The sequence below is a fragment of the Mauremys reevesii genome, linkage group 3 (genome assembly GCF_016161935.1).
Source record: "Mauremys reevesii isolate NIE-2019 linkage group 3, ASM1616193v1, whole genome shotgun sequence".
Taxonomy (NCBI): Eukaryota; Metazoa; Chordata; order Testudines; family Geoemydidae; genus Mauremys; species Mauremys reevesii.
In genome coordinates this window covers 190,973,290-190,994,312 of record NC_052625.1, presented here as the reverse complement: position 1 = coordinate 190,994,312, position 21,023 = coordinate 190,973,290, and the positions used below count along the sequence as shown (strand labels likewise).

Below are 21,023 nucleotides of genomic sequence, written 5' to 3'. Positions count from 1 at the left end.
GACGACTGCAGCAACAGAGCCTGGGTGAATCAATCCCATTATACCCTGAATTAAGTTACAGCATCCTGTGATGCTGGCAGACCAGGTGCCAGCTCATGCCAAGTCCCTAAGCTTCAACTGAACACTGACAAATACATAGCTGAATTAGTCTGGCTCACCTGTGGGTTAATATTGATAAAACCGGTATTAGATTTATAAAAACATGTTTAGTGTTTAGACTTGTAAGTTGCTGCATGGATTGAGCTCACTTCTAATAGCTGTATCCCATGTTATAAGATAATATTTAAGTGTTTGCTCTATAACTATAAAAGTGTTTTCTCTGAAATTGTAAACTTCCAGTCAAGAGAGAAGCACTACCAAGTGTGAAATACTAGTTTGCCACAGGAGGTATTATCTCCTCCTGCCCAACCAAAAAAAAAAAGGCTCATATACACCAGACACACCACTGTGGAACATCAGAGGACAAAAGACTTTGTTAGTGGCCCTCGTCACCCTCAATGAAGAGGAAATGTGCACATGAACTCATCCCATCAGCTTGAACTCTGTGGCAAGATAGACTGGAGCTTCCAAGGGGACTGTCTAAGGGCTGGTCCACACTAAGAAGCGGGGTCGAACTAGGGTACGCAAATTCAGCTACGTGAATAGCGTAGCTGAATTTGAAGTACCCTAGTTCGAACTACTCACCCATCCAGACGCCGCGGAATCAAAGTCCGCGGCTCCAAGGTCGACTCCGCCACCGCCTTTTGCAGTGGTGGAGTACCGGAGTCGACCGCGGCGCTTCCGGAGTTCGAACTATCGTGTCCAGATTAGACGTGATAGTTCGAACTCCGAGAAGTCGAACTCACCGCGTCGACCCGGCTGGTAAGTGTAGACTAGCCCTGAGACTCCATGTTAAGGCTGTTTTAGTGCTTCAGAACTTGATACCTGATGCTTGGTTGGTGAAATCAAAGTATAAAACAACCTGTCTGGGGTTTGTGCCCTGGTTTGTAACTGTCTGCCCTGTGGTTGGCACTCAGGGTCATGAGCCACTCCAGACAGCTTGACACATCCATTCAAATGTGAGAAGTGTTCAATGAACACCACGCATCGCCCTGACAGATTCAGCAGAAATGGAGGGTCTGATTCTGTAAGGTGTTGAGCACCCTGGACTCCCAATGAATTCAGGGACTGCACATCTGGTAGGACTGGGCTCGGTATTTCTCATGCTGGAAGGAGGTGTCATCAAAATTTCTACAGATCATCTTTATCAGACAGAAGACTGGTTAGTCTGACTTTACATCCATCCCCAGAGTAATTTGTTTCTGAGCTCTGAAAATGCAGATGCCATTATAAAATTTTAACGAGAGGGTGTTTCATGGTAAATCTAAAAAGCAAGAGCTTCTGCTTTCAGAAAATAAGCATCTGACTAAGAGCCTTATATATAATACAGCAGGATATAGAAAGGTCAGAAAAAGTTAGAGCAGACAGCCTGCCACCTTTAAAACTGGGCTTAGCAATAGGACTGGACATGAAAGCATCCAGCTATTGGTACCTTTAACATTAATTTATTCAAAACACTCATCTCCCTGTAGATACATATAAAAAATTGAAAGAAAAACATAGGAAATCAAACACCACAGTGAGAAATTTGGAGGAACAAATAAAGCTATGAAAGCACTTCAGAAGCAGGAGAAAGAGGAATGTAACTTGGAAAAAACCCCACTCCAATTGCTTCAACATGAAAGTGAAAGAAGAGGAGGTAGCGGTGGCAGTGGCAGCAGTGAGAAGGAAAACCAAAACCACCACTTAAAAAACAAATTCATAACATCAGCACAGCAGGAGGCAGAAAGAAATATTTAAACCAGCAATCTTGAAAACATAACCTAGATTGCATGGTGATTGACACCCGCTGTTTGTGACAGAGAAACAGATTCATTCTGCAAGGTTCTTTCCACTACTGCCCTCGAGAATAACCCCATAGTTTCCATTAAGTTCTGTTTCAGTACAGGAGCAGCTCAGAACGGACTGTCTTCATCAAACTTTAAACAAGCAGAGAAATACACTAACAGTACTGCACATTTCCCAGGGCCAGTGGGAGCTGAGAAGGGGCCCATTTCAGTAAATCAGTGGCACCGTATAAATGTTTTGCGATAATCATAATAATATATATGGCCCAGCTTTGGCTCTTGGTACCTGTTCTCAACCACCACTCCAACCACCAGCGCTGACTGCCTAGAACCCAGAGCCTGATAGCCAGAAATGGCCAAGCGTCTGCTTTGGCCTCTCTCTCCCCGCCGAAATGGAAGCTCAGCAGGGTATTGGGGAAGCGACAATAACATGGGGGAGGCATTCTCCCTTCTGAGCGGGCCTGGACAGAGCCCATCTGCAAGAGGGAACATTCTGACCCAATACTAACATTGGGGTTCAAACCAACAATCAATTTAGGTACTCGGACATCCCCTTATTACCACAGTTAGCTACCAATATCAGCTCACTGCAAATCTTATTTAGTTATATCTAAGGAGAGTGTCAGGTTTTTAAGTGTCACCAATGTAATTCGTCTATCTCAAGGCCCATGTTTTGCCTTTATTGTCCTCAAAACCAGTCACTATTAATAACACTTATCTGGAAATAGTGCTAGGCAAGGTAATACATTTAACTTCACAAGTTAAGGGCAACTGCATAACTCAGACAAATAGTGCAGACAAGCTAACCCTAATAAATATTTATATACCACCAGAGGGGGTATCTGAATAGCCAGTAAAGGTACAGTATAATTTTTTATACATAGTGTACTTATAAGTTGGTCATGCTATTAGCATTCAGCACCAAAAAAATTGTGATTTACTGAGGATTTTTGCTTCCTACTGTTACTGAATGTGCATGCCTTCCCAAAAATCTATCCCTTTCCTGAGGTAACAAATCATGCAATTATAAACCTTAAAGATTTATCTTTGACCAAGTCTGCAGCCAACAATTCAAAGAGTCTATGTTTCTAATATATGTGTAGCAAATGAGAAGCTTTTAATTCTAAACAATCAGATAGGGGGAATCAGATTCTGAAATGGCATACAATTTGTGCATAACCTGGAGTCGCTTGCTGCTTTTTTACCTCCACAATCCTATCTTTTATTCATCTTCACATTTAAAATTGCATGGGGATAGTTTCTACTTTAAAGAGGTATTTATGAGAATGGAGGAAAGAGTAGTTTCTCAGATTATTTTTACCTGAGCTCTGAGTGCAGCATCCTTCTTAATCCATTTTATCACTGTTTCGTACACCAGCTCTTCTGCTTTGGTGTTCAGGCTGTCATTGGACATGTAGGAAATGAAGTCGTCTTTTGAGATATTAAGGATCTCCTCTTGATTGGCCACCTCTGGGAAAATTTGTAGGGCATATGCTTTGGCCATGTTGTATAGTTCACTGCACTGCATAGCTTCAGCCATGGCTAATATTCCTAAGCAGTTGCTGGCAGTCAATTGTTTTTCTAAAAGGAGCAAATAAATTATAAATGAATGAATAAAAATGGCATTATTTCACTGATAAATAGATGCTATGAACATAAATAACTCTGGTTCACTTTGAATAGCACCCAGGTTATTCCAATGAGTCACCATTAAAAGAAAAAAGTCTACCAAATGCAGTTTCTTTAGATCTGCATTTTTAAATCTTTAACTGGGTGGAGGGTATTTTCTGGGCTTGTTTTTTGGTGTGTACTCTAGTGGTGTGATTGGGAGAAACTGTTGGCATAACCTTATTACCAAGGACCTCCTCTCTAGTAGGACTCAAGTAGTGAGACCACTGCTAATTCTAATCCCTACCATGTTCCTTTAAGAAACAGCAAAGAAGTAAACCCTAGTGCAGGTGCTTTAAGAATAAACTCAAACGGCTCTGAGGACATTTTTGAGGATGCTACAGTTGCTTCATGATAATGTATGTCCTGCTTAGCTACTAAGCCACTTCAAATAATAATAAAAAAATTTCCCCACAGGAACTTTGTTACTGTAGAATGTGATGACATTCCTTATGCAAAACACAGATTATACTAATGGTTTCTGTTAAATGTTGTGTAGTGGTATTTCAAAGCAAATCATGCACAGAGGAGACGGCATTATCTGCTTCCTGGCAAACAAGGAACTGCACAGTGTGTAGTAGCATGTTAAGGATGAGCTATGCTCTACACTTTGCTGTCCTTTTTGCTTTTCAGATACTCTGAAAAAAAACCCCACCAATAGGGTGCAAGAGGCCAAGGCATTAGCAGAATACATTTTATTAAGATTCAAGGCAGAAAGCCTAAAAAAGTATGTCTACACTGCAAAGAAAAACCCATGGCACCAAGGTCATGGCTTGCGGGGCTCAGGCTGTGGGACTAAAAATAGCACTGTAGATGTTCCTGCTTAGGCTGGATCCTGGGCTCCAAGACTGCACCCTTGCTGAGTTTCAGAAAATATTAAAAATATTCCAAAAATGCAGCATTTTTGTTCTGGAAAAGTGTGTGCATACATGGAGTTAATCAGCAATAGCTTCTCAGCATTAAACTCACACCCTGCCTTACTTTGGATTAACTTTAATGGGTAGACAAGCCCACATATACACACACAAACCTGTTTAAAACTAGGTGGATAAAGTAAGCAGGTGATAGAAATCTAAATTCTTATCACCACCAGTACTTGGAAAACCAAAGCCAAAAAGCAAGTCTGACACTGGAGTCACATCAGTCTTGTAATTTTTAAAAGAAAAGCCCCAGCCAGACCACCAGGGCATAGCCCTACACACATCTTTTATTCTGCATAATGGAAAACATCTGGCGGAATAAGCCTTTACTCATATGAGAGCAGATATCCTACTTCAACACCTTTGCAAGTGGGGTTTTTGAGTTCTCAGATTTCTGTTTATCGGGTAACAGGCTTGGATATGGGACAACTGCACTGTCTGCAGCTGATCTTCTCTGAATGGGAGATGATGATCAAATATCTGTGCTGACTTTTCTAGATCTGAACCTGGTATTTTACTTATCTTTAACCCCTTGTAGATGTGGACAGATCTTTCTCAGTGGCCCAGTCTTTCCTTTTTTAGAAGGACCAGAGGGTAGAGTTGGACAATTGCTGTTCTTCCCCGAGAAACCTTTTCGTGGCATGCCAAGGGCTCTATTTCATCATCCTTTCCCACCTGTACATAAGGCCTTCAAGAAGGTTTGTGAAGAAAGGTGGGCTGCGATATATTCAACAGGTTGATGACACTTCATAAATTCTAACATGGCTGGTACAGTGGAACAAATGAGTCGGTGCCTTTCTGAGATAAGAGCTCGGATGTAGGCCAGCCGGATGCAGTTCAACTGGGGTAAGACTGAAATAATGTTAGTGGGGGAAGCAGTTGAGGGATAATCATGTTGGGGGAAGCAATTGGCAAAAATTATCTCAGTATCTTTAATGGAAAGGGTTCACCAACTACTTGCATCTGTAGTTCATCATATAGGTGTCTGATTAGATCTTGAAATACTTCTGGATGCCTAGGGAACAAAGAAAGGCTGGAGAACACTTTGCTCCATCTATGACTGAATGAGAGAGTGCTCCATTTTCCCTCTGATGCAGACCTTGCTACAATTATCCAAGCCTTTGTCACCTCAAGACTAGACTTGAATTGCACTCCACATGGGGCTCCACCCCTAGATTATTCAACTGTTAAGCAGAGAGCACACTACACCAGTGCTCCAGGATAGCTGCCAACAGATTTCTGGGTGTAATTTAATAATGTCAGTTTTAACCTACAAATTCCTAAATGGTCTGAGACCTGGTTAAATACAAGATCACCTCTCTAACCCTTGCCAGACTGCTGCAACTGAGATCAATGGAGGCACTTGAGCTGGCAGGGCATTCTCTACTTATGCTTTGACTTTGGAATTCGTTCCCTATGTTTATCTGCCAGAGTCTGTATTTGTTAACCTTTCAGGCATGCTGCAAAGTCCATCTTTTATCCCAAGTATCTGGGGATGGAGTGGATACCTGAGCAGGGATATAGGCAGAGATTGGTAGTATGCATGAAAGATTACTTGGCAGAACTGTGGTACCAATGTAACAGGAGGTCAATAATTAGTGCAAGATCCCATCTGTTTGTGTTGAATATTGTCTTTTTAATTTAGGGAGGATGGAGCATATGAGTTAGGCATTACTAAAATCAGAACAAACACACCTCTCTGTTACAGGCTGTGATCCATTTAGTTAATGGGAGTCCATCCTTGCTTGTTCACACAAGCCTCTAGTGGCATACTGTCTGGTCATATCTATAAGCTTCTGGATTTAATGATTCTCCAAAAGATGACAAAGCCCTTGTGAGGGTCTCACTTTCTCATTTTCAAACTGTCTGATTCCTCAGTTTCCTCACTGGCTGCGTGGTCTGGTTCTCCAGCTGACCCCAAAATTCCCCATTTGGAGTAGACGAAGACAATCAGAACACCTTCTTGGGCAGGGTCTGGGTGGACCTCTCTTCATATAGGGCTCCCAAATGCGCCTCTCACTGCTTCCTCCCAGGCTTCTTTTGGAAACTTGTTCTTCTCTCAGAAAAAAATCAGAGATTCTGCTCTTCCCTAGTTGCCTCCTTGACAGACAGACCCCCCACTGCAGCAGGTCCACCATCTCTCTCAGACTGAGGAAAGGAGGCCCTTATATACTCAATATGCTTTGTGATCAGCCTCCGGTTCCAGACTGTACTGTAAGTCCCAGAATCAGGGCTGGCTCCAGCTTTTTTGCCACCCCAAGCAGCGAAGCAAAAAAAATAAAAATAAAGCTGACTGGCGGCACTTCGGCGGCAGCTCAATCGAGCCGCTTCATTCTACTGCAGCAATTCACTCCCTCTCCTCCTCTTCAGAGGCACTTTGGTGGCAGCTCAAAGAGGAAGAGAGGGTCTGAGGGACCCGCCATCGAATTGCCGCTGAAGACCCAGACGTGCCGCCCCTTTCCATTGGCCGCCCCAAGCACCTGCTTCCTTAGCTGGTGCCTGGAGCTGGCCCTGCCCAGAATCCCTCTGTTTAGTTCACTGCTGTGACAGAAGCCCACTCCTCACACACCCCAATTGTGATACTGATATATCTCCTGAATTCTGGTTTGGTTCACATGCCCCAAACCTTTTTCTTCCCTGGGTGCACAGACTAACCAAACCAGGGTGGCTTTTAGGAATTGTTTATAATCCAGTTTCCTCTGCAACACTGAAACAGAACAAGAAACTCATCCTTTCTCTTTGTCCATGCACCAGAATGCTTGTTCATGCACCAGGCACTGTAAGAAAAATCTTTAATCCTTGTTATCATTAACCACTAGCAAACACAGCACAGGAAATATACTCTGTGCTTGAAGCCATTATGTCCAAAAGGGAGGGCAATTTTCCAATTCTGCAGGTTTAGTTGTCTTCTACTGGGGGATAATTACAAATCCCAGGTCTTTGAGACAACTGGGAGTTGATAACTGGTGGTATCCAACTTCAGCAAGGATGCCTATTAGCTAGCTCCATATATGCAATGATATACACGTTCTTAGGCTCTGGGGCGCTCCTATAACTAATACCTGATTTTTTTATTGCAAATCTAGGATCACAAATAAGGCTGAAGGGAAAGTGATCCATGCTAGACTTTGACTGGGAATGCCAAAGGATCAGTTCAACGGGTCATCAAAGTAAAACACTGAAGAGTTGCAAGAAAAGAGCCCAATAGATCAGTTGATTTGCTTGTTGCACTTGCCTTGGCTACACATGGTATGGATTAAGTTAAAATCTATTACTGTACTACTGGTACCTGTTTGTGTACCAAGGAAGAGCTTATGTGCTATAATATGGTTCTTTTGATGCTAGATTCTTTAGAGAAAAAGGATGCACTGGAAAAAAGCAACCCTGAAGCCATAAGACTGGAGGAAGAGGAGGAAATGTCTTGGATATTCCATGCCATTTCTGATCAGTTTACTAGCATTTAGCCAGCCATCATCTGGAACCTACTATCACTTGTAGGCTTTGTTGCATTAGTCAGAACATAACTGGAAACAGTTGGCATTGAGCATGCTGTTGACAAAAGCAGAACACTAAGTATAGAGCAGAAAGCGAGAAAAAAGCTGGAGATAGCCCTGGCAGTGAACAGTTAAGAAATGAGATTGTTGAGTGGGGTCCATTTCCCTGTCTGACAAATTCAGAGGGAGGTAACTAGTATCTAGATCAGTGAATCCTACGGGACATTTGAAAAGCTATTTTTGTGCTATGATATACTTGGTTCATGCATTGCCCAAAACAAAATACCCTTCTTAAACATTTATATGGCAAAGACTCCGCTATATCTGAAGCTCAATTCAGTCAAAGCTATAAATTCATTCTCCAAATGAATTGTATTCATTCTCCAAATGAAAGTCTAAAACTCTGGTGACTCCCCATATATCACTAAACTTATAGCCAACTCTCCTAGTTCATACTATAACATGGTTCACTGAATTCAACTATTAAATATTGGAAGAGGGAAATCTCACACTGATTTAGTGAAATAAATGTATTTTGGTTTTCTGGCTGAATCTTTCTTTAGTGATAATGTACTTAAATACATCTAGTGATCACTGAAAGCTGTAAGATATATTCATTTAAAAAGGTACTGGAGGGAAGCTACAGAAAAGCAATGTCAGTACAAGAACCTATACTCAAGGTTCACAACCAACAAACTGGGCCTGAGAGAGACAGTTTTCAACCTACCATAGCACACTCATTTTAAACAAGAATTTTATATTTTTAAACAAGTGACAACAAAATTTATTGAAAGAGGGAGCTTGAAATAATGGCCTGATTCATTACTGCATTGCTCCAGTTTTACACTTGTGTAGCCCCACTGCAGTCAGTCAGGTCAGCGTAGCACTGGGCAGTAACACAGTGATGAACCAAACCCAAGGTTGGATTTTGATTTTTGAACATGTATAACATTTTCTAAATGCTCATCTTCAAGACTCTGCATTTCTGATGTCAATTTACAATGACAAACTCTTGAGATGACTCCAGGTTCATGTGGGACAGAGGTAAATTTTGGTTCCAAAGGGAATGACATATCTTGCAATGAGGAAGAGTTAAGAGATATGTTTTAGGGAAGGGGAGAACAAGGGCGTGAAAAAAAGTCTTGATATGGTGTATATTGAAAGCAACACAACGTCTGGGTAAAACTTTATATTAATAAGATTCTATTTATAAATGGTTTGTACAGGGTTAACAAAACATTAATAGATCTTATATGCATGTCACATAAATGAGTACCATGTGTTATAGGTAGTTATGGGCACGCCAGTACAAGGTGTTATAGATGGTTATAAGGCATGGTTATAGGTAACCTATCTTCCTGTTGAGACTCTATATCAACATATAACCATTGACTATAATATCTATTAATCATTTATTAATGGAACCATAATATAAAAGTGTGACCATTCTTCCTGTTGTGGTTAAGAGGTATCTCATTTACAAGACTTTCGAGAGTGTCAGGACTATTACTTCAGTGGCCACAAGGATTTTTCACTTGACCCTTAGAATCTGTTTTTCAGGGGTGCAGGAAAATGGCAGACTCTGACCCTTAATGGGGAGTCCATATTCATCTACTGTTATAACAAGCCTAGTGTGACATAGCTTCTATAATCTACTGTAATGACCATATTAATGGGACATGCATTTGCATTTTAGAACTCAGTGTCTGCATAAAGTGCAACCTTTGTCAAATTAAATGGGATGCTGATACCAAGAACAAAAAATCTATCCAAGATGTGAATGCAGTTGGATTTTTTTTTCAGCTGCACAAACAACTTTACTGACTGTAAATCAGTTTAGTGCTGCAGCAATGGGAACATTTTACGTTCAGATCTCAGTTCAAACAAATGAAGTTGTATTGTGTTTCAAATAACATTTAATCTTGCATTTCCTAGGAGAACTACGGAATTAAAAAAAAAAAAGTCCTAAGGCCTATGAACTCACAAGATGGAATGGGAATGACACTTACCTAGAAATGACACACAGACTTTACAGAAAGTATGAAACTGGAACTTGCTGGCAGCCTCCAGAAGAGTTTTTGCGTTGGCAGAATCTATGATCAAAGAACCTGTATAAACAAACTCCAGTAGTAATTCCAGGACTTCTGCAGTGAGGTTTGACATGGCCAATTCCAGCTTCTCCCCGCCTCTGCTACTGTCTCGTGGTGACCTGGTAACAGCAGACAAGGACATTCTTACAGGACATTATGCCATCCCCCTTTTGTTGTTGTTTACCAATTAGCGAGGGCTAGAAAATTGATTAATTAACTTTCTCCATATTTTTAAGGAATTGAAGAGTATTGTACTTTACAATAACTGAACTTAAAGACTTTAACTGGATCTGAAAGAGAAGAGTCTTAAAGCAAGTTTTACAAAAAAAAATCAGTTTATTGCTACTCTGCATTTTCATGCAAAAGAAGGTTGCAAAAACAAAAAGGAAGAAAGAAAGAAAGAAAAAGAAAAGAATGAGCCAACATTAATGAGAATGAGGACTCGGATTAGCTTTCAAAGGGAAACAATACATTTTAACATTCAGAGTTAATATTTCATCTTTTGTGCATAATATGACATAGTAAGGCAAAAACACTCCTAAATTTCAAGAGAAAAGGTCACCTAGTTTTTCAAGAGCATATCCCCATTCAGTACATGGAACAATATTTTAAATGTCATGCGCATTTTGAGATCTATTTAAGGACCTTTTCTATCAGCCATAATAATAGTAAGTTTTTAAAAACTGTTTGGGTTTTTTTTTTTCTTGATTCCTCAATGAATGTTAATGTAACAATATGTATGTTTTTGTTCTAAAAATATATTGTTCCCTTGTAGGCACTAAAAAAGGAAGCCCCTCATGGCATTGCTTTGAAAACTGAATACAAGACAAGATAGACAGACAAAATGGTTAGAGCAAAGAAGGGAGGGGGGTGGGAAAACAATAACCAGCTCTGCCACAGGAAGCCAGCAGCCATCCTCTAGGAAGTTTCATGACTGTGGCCTACGATTTTTCCTGCATAAAGTGCTAAACAATTTGGGGATCAAAATATCTCCTGCATTTGAAGTGTGCATTAGTGCTTGTGAAACTATGGGACAAAAAATAATAGTAATGTATTAAAATAAGGGCCCAGTTCCTAATGCATGGTTGGCTGGTGTAGCTGCAACACTAAGGACAGGTAACACCTGAAAGACAAAAATGATAATAAATTTGGTAATGTCAAGAATGGGGGGAAAATCTGTTAAAGTAAGAAAATAAACTCCTTTAGTGGTTAGAGCCATTCAGCATCTTCTTACAGAAACATTCATTTCTCCTAATGACCAGACAATCAAAGTCCGCTCACTCCATCACTGCTACAGTTCTCGTGAAAACCACCGCACGACCAGCACCAAGGTGCATCATAGAGACCACCAAACTCTTCATAATAAATGGTCACATTACTATCCACTGGCCAGGGCCGGCTTTAAATACAAGCAAGAATCACTTCCAGCAACTGCTTGGGAACCTACATGTTCAAGGTTCACAATGCTGTGAAGAAGCTTATGGTCAGCCCTGGAACCAGAGGACACAAGGCCAGATTTTCTTTCCCTTGTAGAAATTCATAGTCTGATTCTGCCCCTCTCCCCACAAACACACATACAAAAAATCCACAAAGCAACTTGGGGGTCCTGTAAATTTGAGGCATGCCCTGTCACTTTTTTAATACCTCTGAGTTAGTCAATGGTTTCAGGTAGTAGAACAAGCCACATTTAGGCCCTGACCCTACAAAAGCTTATGTATGTGAATAGTCTTATTTAATACAATGGTACTGATAGTGAGTAAAATTAAGTCTATGCATAAGTCTTTGCAGGACTGGAGTCTTAAATTTGCTTCATATTTCTATTTAAGGTACTTATATGGCCTCAATTACCACAAATATTCAGCACCTCACAATCTTTATATCCTCACAGCACCCTGGCCAGGGAGCGAAGTACTGTTATTCTCATTTTACAGATGGGGAACTGAACTACAGAGGGTACGTCTACACAGCATTTTGGATCATGCCTCCCAGATCAGGTCAACAGACTTGGGCTAACAGGGCTTGTGCTAACCCTGTAAAAATTGCGGTAGAGAGAGCACTTTGAAGATGCAGCTCAGGCTGGAGCTCAGGCTCTGAACCCCACCCCCCTCCCTAGCCTGAGCTCCAGCCTGAACTGGAACTTGGAAAGCACTGTGTACACAGCTATTTTGAGAGTACTAGTGCAAGCCCTGCTAGCCTGTCTGTGAGGCTCACTCCAAAATACTGTGTAGATATAGGGTGACCAGACAGCAAGTGTGAAAAATCGGGATGGGGGTGGGGGTAATAGGAGCCTGCATAAGAAAAAGACCCAAAAATCGGGACTGTCCCTATAAAATCCGGACATCTGGTCACCCTATGTAGATATGCCCAGAGAAACGAAATGACTTGCCCATGCAGGAAATCTGTGTAAGAGCAGGAAATTAAATCCACATCTCCCAAATCCGGCCTTTGTGTAGACATAGCCTGTGGGAGATGCCATATTCCAAAAGCAGATGCATAAGCATGTACGTTAAGCAGGTTGCTTGTACTGCACCCATTGTCCTAAACCCTGACTTTTTAACAGGAGTTCTGTACGCTCTCAGAACTGTCATGCATGTAAGCAGTATTTTGCTCAGGCTACAATTCCTCTTGGGACAAGATAGAGAAGTAAAGATTGGTTGGGCTCTGAGAGGAAGCCCATAATCCAGTCTCTCTCTCTCACAATCCCCTGTACCCAATCTCTAGGTCTGTATAGATAGGGAACCTATCCAATGGTAGAGCAAGAGAACCTTGGACCACAAGGTACTTCGGATGCCATGCATCAAAGTGATTCCATGGTATGGGAAGTACCTTGAGGTAAAAAGTTCTCTTGTTCTACCATTAATTGCCTCAAGTAACAGTTTGACATGAGTTCATCAGGCCGGTTTGGTTAATGTTATTCAATGTTTGGGCATAGATGCTCACATTTCTATAAGTATTCTGGTACTGGTGTGCTGAGCAGTGCAACACCTAACTGATTTAGGAGCCTAAATTTCATTTTCAAAAAGGGATTTCGGCATTCTGATGGAATTCAGACTCCTAAGTGCCTAAATCCCTTTTGGAAAATGAGATTTAGGACCCTAAATCAGTTAGACATTACTGCACCTAAATACCTCTAACAATCTGGGCCAGAGAGCTCACTAATTTAAATGGGATTGTACGGCATTCGGCAATGGCAGGATTGAGTCCTTGCACGATAGGCAGGCCTGTTGCAAGCAAATATTTGTCTATGGTATTAATTCCATTTGTGCTGGCAAATGTTGTTGGGGTGATTGCGTGCACTGACATGGTAACAAGGCTCTTCGGGTGACTAATCATGTGCAGTTTCCGACTGTGAATGCAGCAGTGAACAGGCCAGACAGTGCAAAACCAGTAGCCTGCCACTGACATTAGAATAAAGAAAATACCAATTTAAGCAACGACTCCAGCCTGTCATTCTTTAGAATAATTAAGTTATAATCTCTTTTCCTTTGTAATACACCAAGCAATAAATGGCTGCTGCAATTGATTAAATACCAAAACAAAGCTAAGGTGTTCAATCACAAAAGCCACTTATGGCAAGTATAATACAAAGCAATAGAGATTATTCATATTACTAAACCAGCCAGAAATGGAAACTCAGTTGTGTCAGTGTCTGCCTCTGATGCTTTAAAAGTAGCATGTTGTGGTGCTTGGGCAACAGGGGCACAGCTTAGGGCAGCGGTGGGCCCAACCTGTGGCCCGCACACGGCCTGTCAGGGTAATCCACTGGTGGGCTGTGAGACAGTTTGTTTACACTGACGCCTGCAGCTCTCAGTGGCCGTGGTTCTCCATTCCCGCAGCCCCCACTGGCTGGGAACGGCAAACAGCTGCCACTGGGAGCTGCAGGGGGCCCACCACTGGTTCAGAGGCATCACTTACTTGGGATGCATACTGAAAACAGGCCTGGTTCGGCCAACCAAATAAAATAAGAAGCCTCCATGGCTTCCAAGCTGATGACCTGGGCTCTGTAGATTTACTCGGCCTGGAAACCAGAAGGATTATTGTCTAAAGCAGGTCCTCAGGGATCAACAGAGAGTTTTCAAAGAAACAGAGAAAGAGAAACATGTGTGGAGACAGACTTATGACTGGAGACATCACAGAGTATTAGTGTGGTTTGAAATGGGATTCTGGGGTCCAATTTAGTGAAATGGTTTTATAATAGAATTTTTCTTAGGTATTTCCTTTCTAACGCTGATGTATTGTATAATGATATTCTTAAAGTGGTTCCCGTGTTTCTTATTTTATATGCACCAGGATATAAAGATCCTCTGTGCACCTAGCAGACTTCGTAAATGTACAAAAGTGGGCCATATTCTCCTCTCAGTTATATTGGTGCAACCCCAGTGAAGTCAGGAAGTTGCACAAGTATAATCAAGAGGAGAATTTAGCCCTGCTGTGAGTGCTTACACAGTTGACCAAGTGAAAAAAACGTATGTGCATATATATACACTTGTGCACAAGGGGTCTGATCCTGCAGGATTATAGTCAATGGGAGTTTTGTCACTCACTTCAGTGGGTGCAGGATGAGACCCTAATGGTCTAACATTGTTCTGAGAGAGGTCAACAGCAAAACTTCTATTGAGGAGAATTTGTCTGTAACTGAAAAAAGTGCACACAAATCAACACATGCACACGCAGTACATGTTAATGGAAGCTCATTATAGATATAAATAAGAACATGCACATACACAATGCATTTTGGACATCAGAGAGACTGTCTCCTTAGCATTTTATTCTAGCCTGAAGCTGGGTAATGTATGTTTTAGGTCCACGGACATAGTTAAACAAGGCACATTTTGCTATTTGCTCTGTGAACTCTAAAGTTTAAATGGAACAATGTCATTTTATGGGCCTTCTAATCATTGCTCATATTATAAAGGTCAAACATTTCACATTGTGACAGAAAATCAATAACTCTCCCAACAGCCACTGGGGGCAAAAAGTTTTGCTTCTAAAGAATAATGTGTAATAAACAATTTTAGACTTTACTTTATCATTGCTGCAATCTCTGAGAACAGCTAGAGTAAAAAGACGGCAATTCCTGATATATAAACTCATTAAAATTAGGAAGTGATTTAGAATAGAACTTTAAAAAGATGCATCTTGGGCTAAGCAGCAAAAAAGGTTAGATTAGGTCTATATTTAAACAAGCTAAGAGAGTTCTTTTACAGCTTAACAATATTGTAGCTCTCAGGGAATTTTTTCAGATTTACAAATCATATAGCCTCCCATGGGGTGATTGTAGACCTAAAAAATGTGAAAACAAAATGTAATGAAGAGATAAGCAACCCACATATTAGTTCTGCACTGATAATGCAGAGTTACTAAATAAAAAAAACATTTTCTTACTGTTTGGGATCATTAGATCTACCTAACTAAACCAGGGTCCTTGGGCATGCTCTGTCCACTGATCTCAGCTACAACTTTCAATGTAATATCTTAAACTGGAGAGGTCATAGGCACAGGGAGACTTTTAATGCAAAGGACATCTCAGTTATAAATTGGAACCCAAAGAACAAAGTTATTGGCCCTTTCATTGAGTTAATCTATATAAGGAAGCTAATAGAAATGTACACCAGTAAAACAGGATTAATATTAGAAGGGGGAAAAAATCCTTGCTTGCAATGTTCAAGATTGTGCTCTGGAAAATTTTTACTTACACACACACACACACACACCCCGCTCTCTCTCTCTGACTTCTTGGTATTACCGGTAATTTTGTCCTTGAAATGCATTTCCTGAGATCCAGCACACATAGACAAACATCAGCACTAGTGTTTCATGCTTAGTACAGACATAACTGAGTTCTTCATCATCTCCTGAATAAAGTTTAATACATACATATATATATATATATATATGTATTATATATATATGTATATATATATATATATAAATTCTATTCATGAGATAATGCACTTGGTGTATTATATAAAATAACTTCACTGCATCATTTTTATCAAGAGGTTCTTTTTTAACATAACCTGTCTGTGATGCAGTATGAAAAATTTTATAACGAGATGCTTTGAGTGTCAAAGCAGCATTTAGACTCCAGCTGAAGTACCCTTATATACGGAGTTCTCCTAGTATTTCACTTCATCAATTTACAGACAACGATACTGTTGCCTCTAACTGGCTTGCAACACTGTTTTGATTGACTAATGGTCTGATTGTCTCTTAGAGTTGGCTACAGTCTTACTCAGTTTCACTTCAAATGTGAAAAGCTACCTATGAGCAGTGGAGAAACCAGTTTTCTCACTGTTTACAAGCTATAGTCACAATAAAAGTCAAAGCAAATTCAGAGAGACTAACCTCACCCATCTTGTCTCTAATACTCTAGGACCAACACGGCTACAACACTGCATAAAACAAATTCAAAATATTCAAAATGGAGCCGCCTGCAAGGAATGCACATGAATAATGCAAAACCCTTTATGTAAATATACATTTCTGACTAGGAACAGTTGGTTCAACTTTATCCCACACTGCCTCATCATGCTGTATGTGAACAGGGAGACTAATAGACCTTTCAGTGACATCTCTTCACGTCTGAAGCAGTATGACTACATGGGGTGCAACCTCAAAGGCATGTCATACATCACAGCTTCGCCCTACGAAAATGGGCACCGAATAAAAGATTAATCTAAAAATAAAGACATTTTTGGTATTGTACCCCGCCAACACGCAGTGGTTAGAGTCTGCCTCGTTCTCTGTTTCTGTCCAGGGCCCATCACAATTCAACAAACAAAATTAAGCAGACAATAAAATTAAATTGATTTCTATCAGATAGATTCAGCTATTGTGGGCATCTTTGACCTCCCTATTGATCATTATCCTGCACATCTTGGCCACTTGGAATTTAATGGCAATAGAACTCAGATACCCCTGTACTTGAAAAGCACATGCCTCTATGGTTTGTGCTAAAGAAGATTTCTATTAACATAATAGGGCTTGTGGCCCAAACAAATGAGCAGTTTTGATTCTATTCAGAGGGCGGTGGAACGTGCATTCTATTCTTTACAACATATGTTGACACCTGCATCGGAGAGCCATGACATTGCCCCCCTGATGCCATTGGTGTGGCTGGAAGTTGCACACACAGACCATAGTATATGGCCCTAGGATTGCTGTCTTCTCTATCCAACTACCTAATGAACTTCCAGCTTCTGCTCCACCTCCTAAATGTACTGTGACATGCTGTTCTTATTGGTTTTGGTTTCATAGTGAGGGACATAATTAATATAAGAGCAAATATTTGTGTTCTCATTTCTCTAGAGCAAAACATTTGCTACCTCTGCCAACGAGATAAAAAAAATCAGAAATTAAATTGCTTCATTCCCTGGACAGTTTGTCTGGGTCTAAAGGAAACAGGAAATCCAAGATTAGAATATGAGATGAAGCACTTAAACCAAGAACAGCTACTTCTTTTTATCTCTGTCAAATTGTTTTGATTACCAAATAGAGAACACTAGACTGGGATTGGCAGCTTCTCATGCGGCTGAAGAGTCTGTTAGCTATGTGCTCATTAAAAACTTTTGTTCAAGTCTACACAATTTAGGCAGAATATCTTGTTTACTGTGGAACATAATCCTGGAGGTACCTGAAATGCCAGGCAAATAAGAACAAAGTGCAGCATTGCTGCATCCTAACTGTCCACTCTTTGACTTTTCATCATCAAAATTATTAAATGGTTTAAAGTCACATGTCTGTTTATCTTGGGATAAACAAAAAAGAAGCTTAATGACATCTATAGCTTACCTCTAGTTAAGTAGAGAACAGATATTGTACTCTGCATGGAAAGCAATGTTTCATGCCTAAGAGCTTGATTTACGATTCTGTATAATTATAGGTTCATCATGAGATATAAATGTACAGATACACAAACACAACAACATGGACTTACACAACACAGACCCCAAGATGCACGTACACACTGTGGTCACATGTTATTTACTGAGTTACTAGAGTTTATACAGCTGCAAGATAATCAGTCATATAAATGATGACAACAAGGGACATTTATAGAGCAACATCATTGCAATACATGTGCCATAAAGCAGTGGATGTTCTATTAAATAGGATTTTTTTAAAATAAATTATACCCTAGCATGGCTTCTCTTTTGGAATTATTTTATCGATATCAAAATGTACTAACTTGCAAATCTCTGCCTTCTTTATGCTATCTCAGAGATAAATATTATCTGGAGCCTCAGATACTATTCATCTGTCTCATGAGACAAGAAAAATACGTACTGTAACGATGCTATACTGTGATTAGGGTAAAGAACTAGCAAAATCATGAGATTAAATAAATTAGTGTTTAAACACAGCCTTGCAAATTCATCATGAAAATTTACCTGACCAGGCACAAAATCTACTTGTCCACCCTTTACCATGACATTGATGCAGATAATGTTATTACTTGCTCCAGGCAAAAAGAATTTGGCAAGGCTGGTTTAGCATACCAGGGGCCAAACGCTCTCAGTTTGCAGCTGTTCAATCCCCAGTAAAGTCAGTGGAGTTCCATGAGTGTAAACCTGTTTGTGTATCGGGCATTTTCTCCTAATGCACCATCCACAAATCAGACAAATCATCATTTTAGACCAAGACAAACTATAGGATTAACAAGAAACGCTTTTGTTAACAAGAGACATGGCCAGAACAAAACAAACGAACAAAGGAGGCAAATATCAAATATGGTTTTAAGGCTATTCAAAGACGGAACACAATCTAATTGCTCTATGCAGGCTGCTTCAAAAAAGCAAGGCCAGGCTCAGTTGAAGGGTGTAATGCTATAGTAGCTGAGATCACAGACTGAAATACAAATCTGCCTCCCTGCTGAGACTTGAGAAAGAAACAGACAAGCTTCAAGAGGTCAGCTTAAACAAGTGGCAAGAGAATGAGCCAATGGCTCTTGGAAGAGCAACATTTGCTGTCTCTGGACTCTTGCTAGAGTCGGGGGACAAAGTGAGTCCCTCTAAGGACCTGCTTGTAGAGTAATGAAAAACTGGGCCACAGTATTAAGAGTCTGGGCACCAACATACTTGCAAAACCCTCATTTGAACAGAAGACAGCAAAATATATTGAGGAACTAAATTTTTGCTTTGGGGATTTTAGACGAAGGAAGAAGAATTAAAAATAAATGTCGTGACCGACAACAGTTAATTCTTGAAAAAACTAAAGGTTCCCCTCATCCCACTCAGATCTGATCTCTTCTGACCATATTTACTGCACAATAATAAAACAGCTTACTACACAGTTGGCATTATACAAATAACAACAAATTTATTTAACTGGATGTGGTGAAATTTACACAAGTGTTTCTGTAGGTATATCTAAGGCTCCCTTTCAATGCTGGGGGGGGGATAATTAAATATTTATTTATTAACTATTACGATTATGTATTTATATTAAGGTAGTAGCCCTAAGGTCCTAATTGGCATTTCAAGGATTAGAATGAATTTTGCAAGGTGCTAGCTCTTTGATATAGGGTCTTACAGTTACATTTTTGTAATACAGTTAAGGCTTGTCTACATGGGGACATTCAGGAAAGTTAATCTGTATTAACTAAATGTGTGAATTTAAAGTGAATTAGTTAAACTGCATTAGATCCTTGTGTGGGCACTCTAATTCAAAATTAAAGTGGCCTTAATCCGGTTTAGCTTAATTCACTTTTCTGAGTGTCCCTGTAAAGGCAAACCCTTAGACAAGGCATGTACCACTTTTAAAAAATATGTAAGTGAAAGGTATTATACCACGTAACTGGTAGTGTGTTTTCACATATCTCCTATTATTGGTACTGTGGATTTGTTACCTATAGCAAACCTTCAAGAACTGCTCTGCACATTTTGCCCATCAGTGGTTAGTGCAACAGGAACAAAGGATTTGGCAAAAGCTGATCATATCATTAACATAAATTCAGTATCCTAATCCAGCAGTGGCCAATGCCGGATGTTAAAGAAAGGCAAAAATAAATAAATAAATCCCACCTCAAAATGCACTTGTGCAGTGTTGTAAACACAGGTGGGATAGGCAGGGTCAGACTCATCCTTGACCCCCTACAGCTACCCTCTAGCACCCTGAACCATCATATTTGATTATTTTCATTTTAAGGCAAGACAAGCTTTTGGGGGGTGGCCGAAAACCACAGAGTTGAAGAGCCTAGTTCCAGTCCCTGGACTGTGCAGTTTTTGCCTATCTGTTTTTGATCCATTTAGCTTTAACTGGCTCTTGTAACATAACTCTTCCCCTTTGCCCGTAAATTGCAAGTCCACAACACAGCCAAGCTCAGACTGGGCCCTGAGATGTAAGTCACACGAATCAGCGTCTTCCGAGCGGCTGCATGACAGCAATGTGGCTCACAGATAAGTCTAGCCAGAGCGAGGGCAAGGGAGTGATTAGTCTGTCATTTCTTGGATAAGATTTGTAGGATTTGTAGTTCTGTCTAGAAATTACGTGAGTGAGAAGCCTCTGCCTACCAAAGAGAGGGAGAAGGCTGAGGTTAAGTGATTCCGCATGGTACCTCTGCAGGCTGGAACTGTCCTGAGGCAGAGGCTTGATTTCCGCGCCATAGCCTGAGCTTCAAGATGGACCTGCCCTGCCGCACTTGCCAGGTTTTGTCTTTCAAAACAGAATGAATTTATCTGTCTCCCAATGCAGAGCAAGCATCCAGAGCAAGCCTGTCACCCCACCAATCCACGACTGCGTTTGCTTGGCTGAATACAGTCACACTGAAATGTCTGCTCTGGACTCTGTGTCAGTTCCTTGGCCCTTTGGTTCAGAAGCACAGTTAAGTATTTGTAACCTGCAGTTCGTTTATAGTGAAGCATGTGAACTTCTGCTCAGTGAAAACATGTTTTTCAGAGCCTGGCAGCTGCGTAGTATCAAACGCTAGCGGCCAGCTGTGACATTAGGGTGTGAGTGTTGCTG

The 21,023-nt window shown here is 40.6% G+C and overlaps 1 protein-coding gene across 4 annotated transcripts in view; it reads right to left on the bottom strand.

Annotated features, from left to right (window-relative positions):
• Positions 1-21,023, bottom strand: part of KLHL29 (kelch like family member 29) — a 544,314-nt gene that overhangs the window by 59,523 nt on the left and 463,768 nt on the right. For all 4 annotated transcript variants that reach the window (XM_039532518.1, XM_039532519.1, XM_039532520.1 and 1 more), the window contains 2 exons: positions 9,978-10,177; positions 3,208-3,467 (listed from right to left, as the gene is read on the bottom strand). In XM_039532518.1, coding sequence (XP_039388452.1) covers positions 3,208-3,467; positions 9,978-10,177 — 460 coding nt within the window. The remainder of the gene's footprint in view (positions 1-3,207; positions 3,468-9,977; positions 10,178-21,023) is intronic.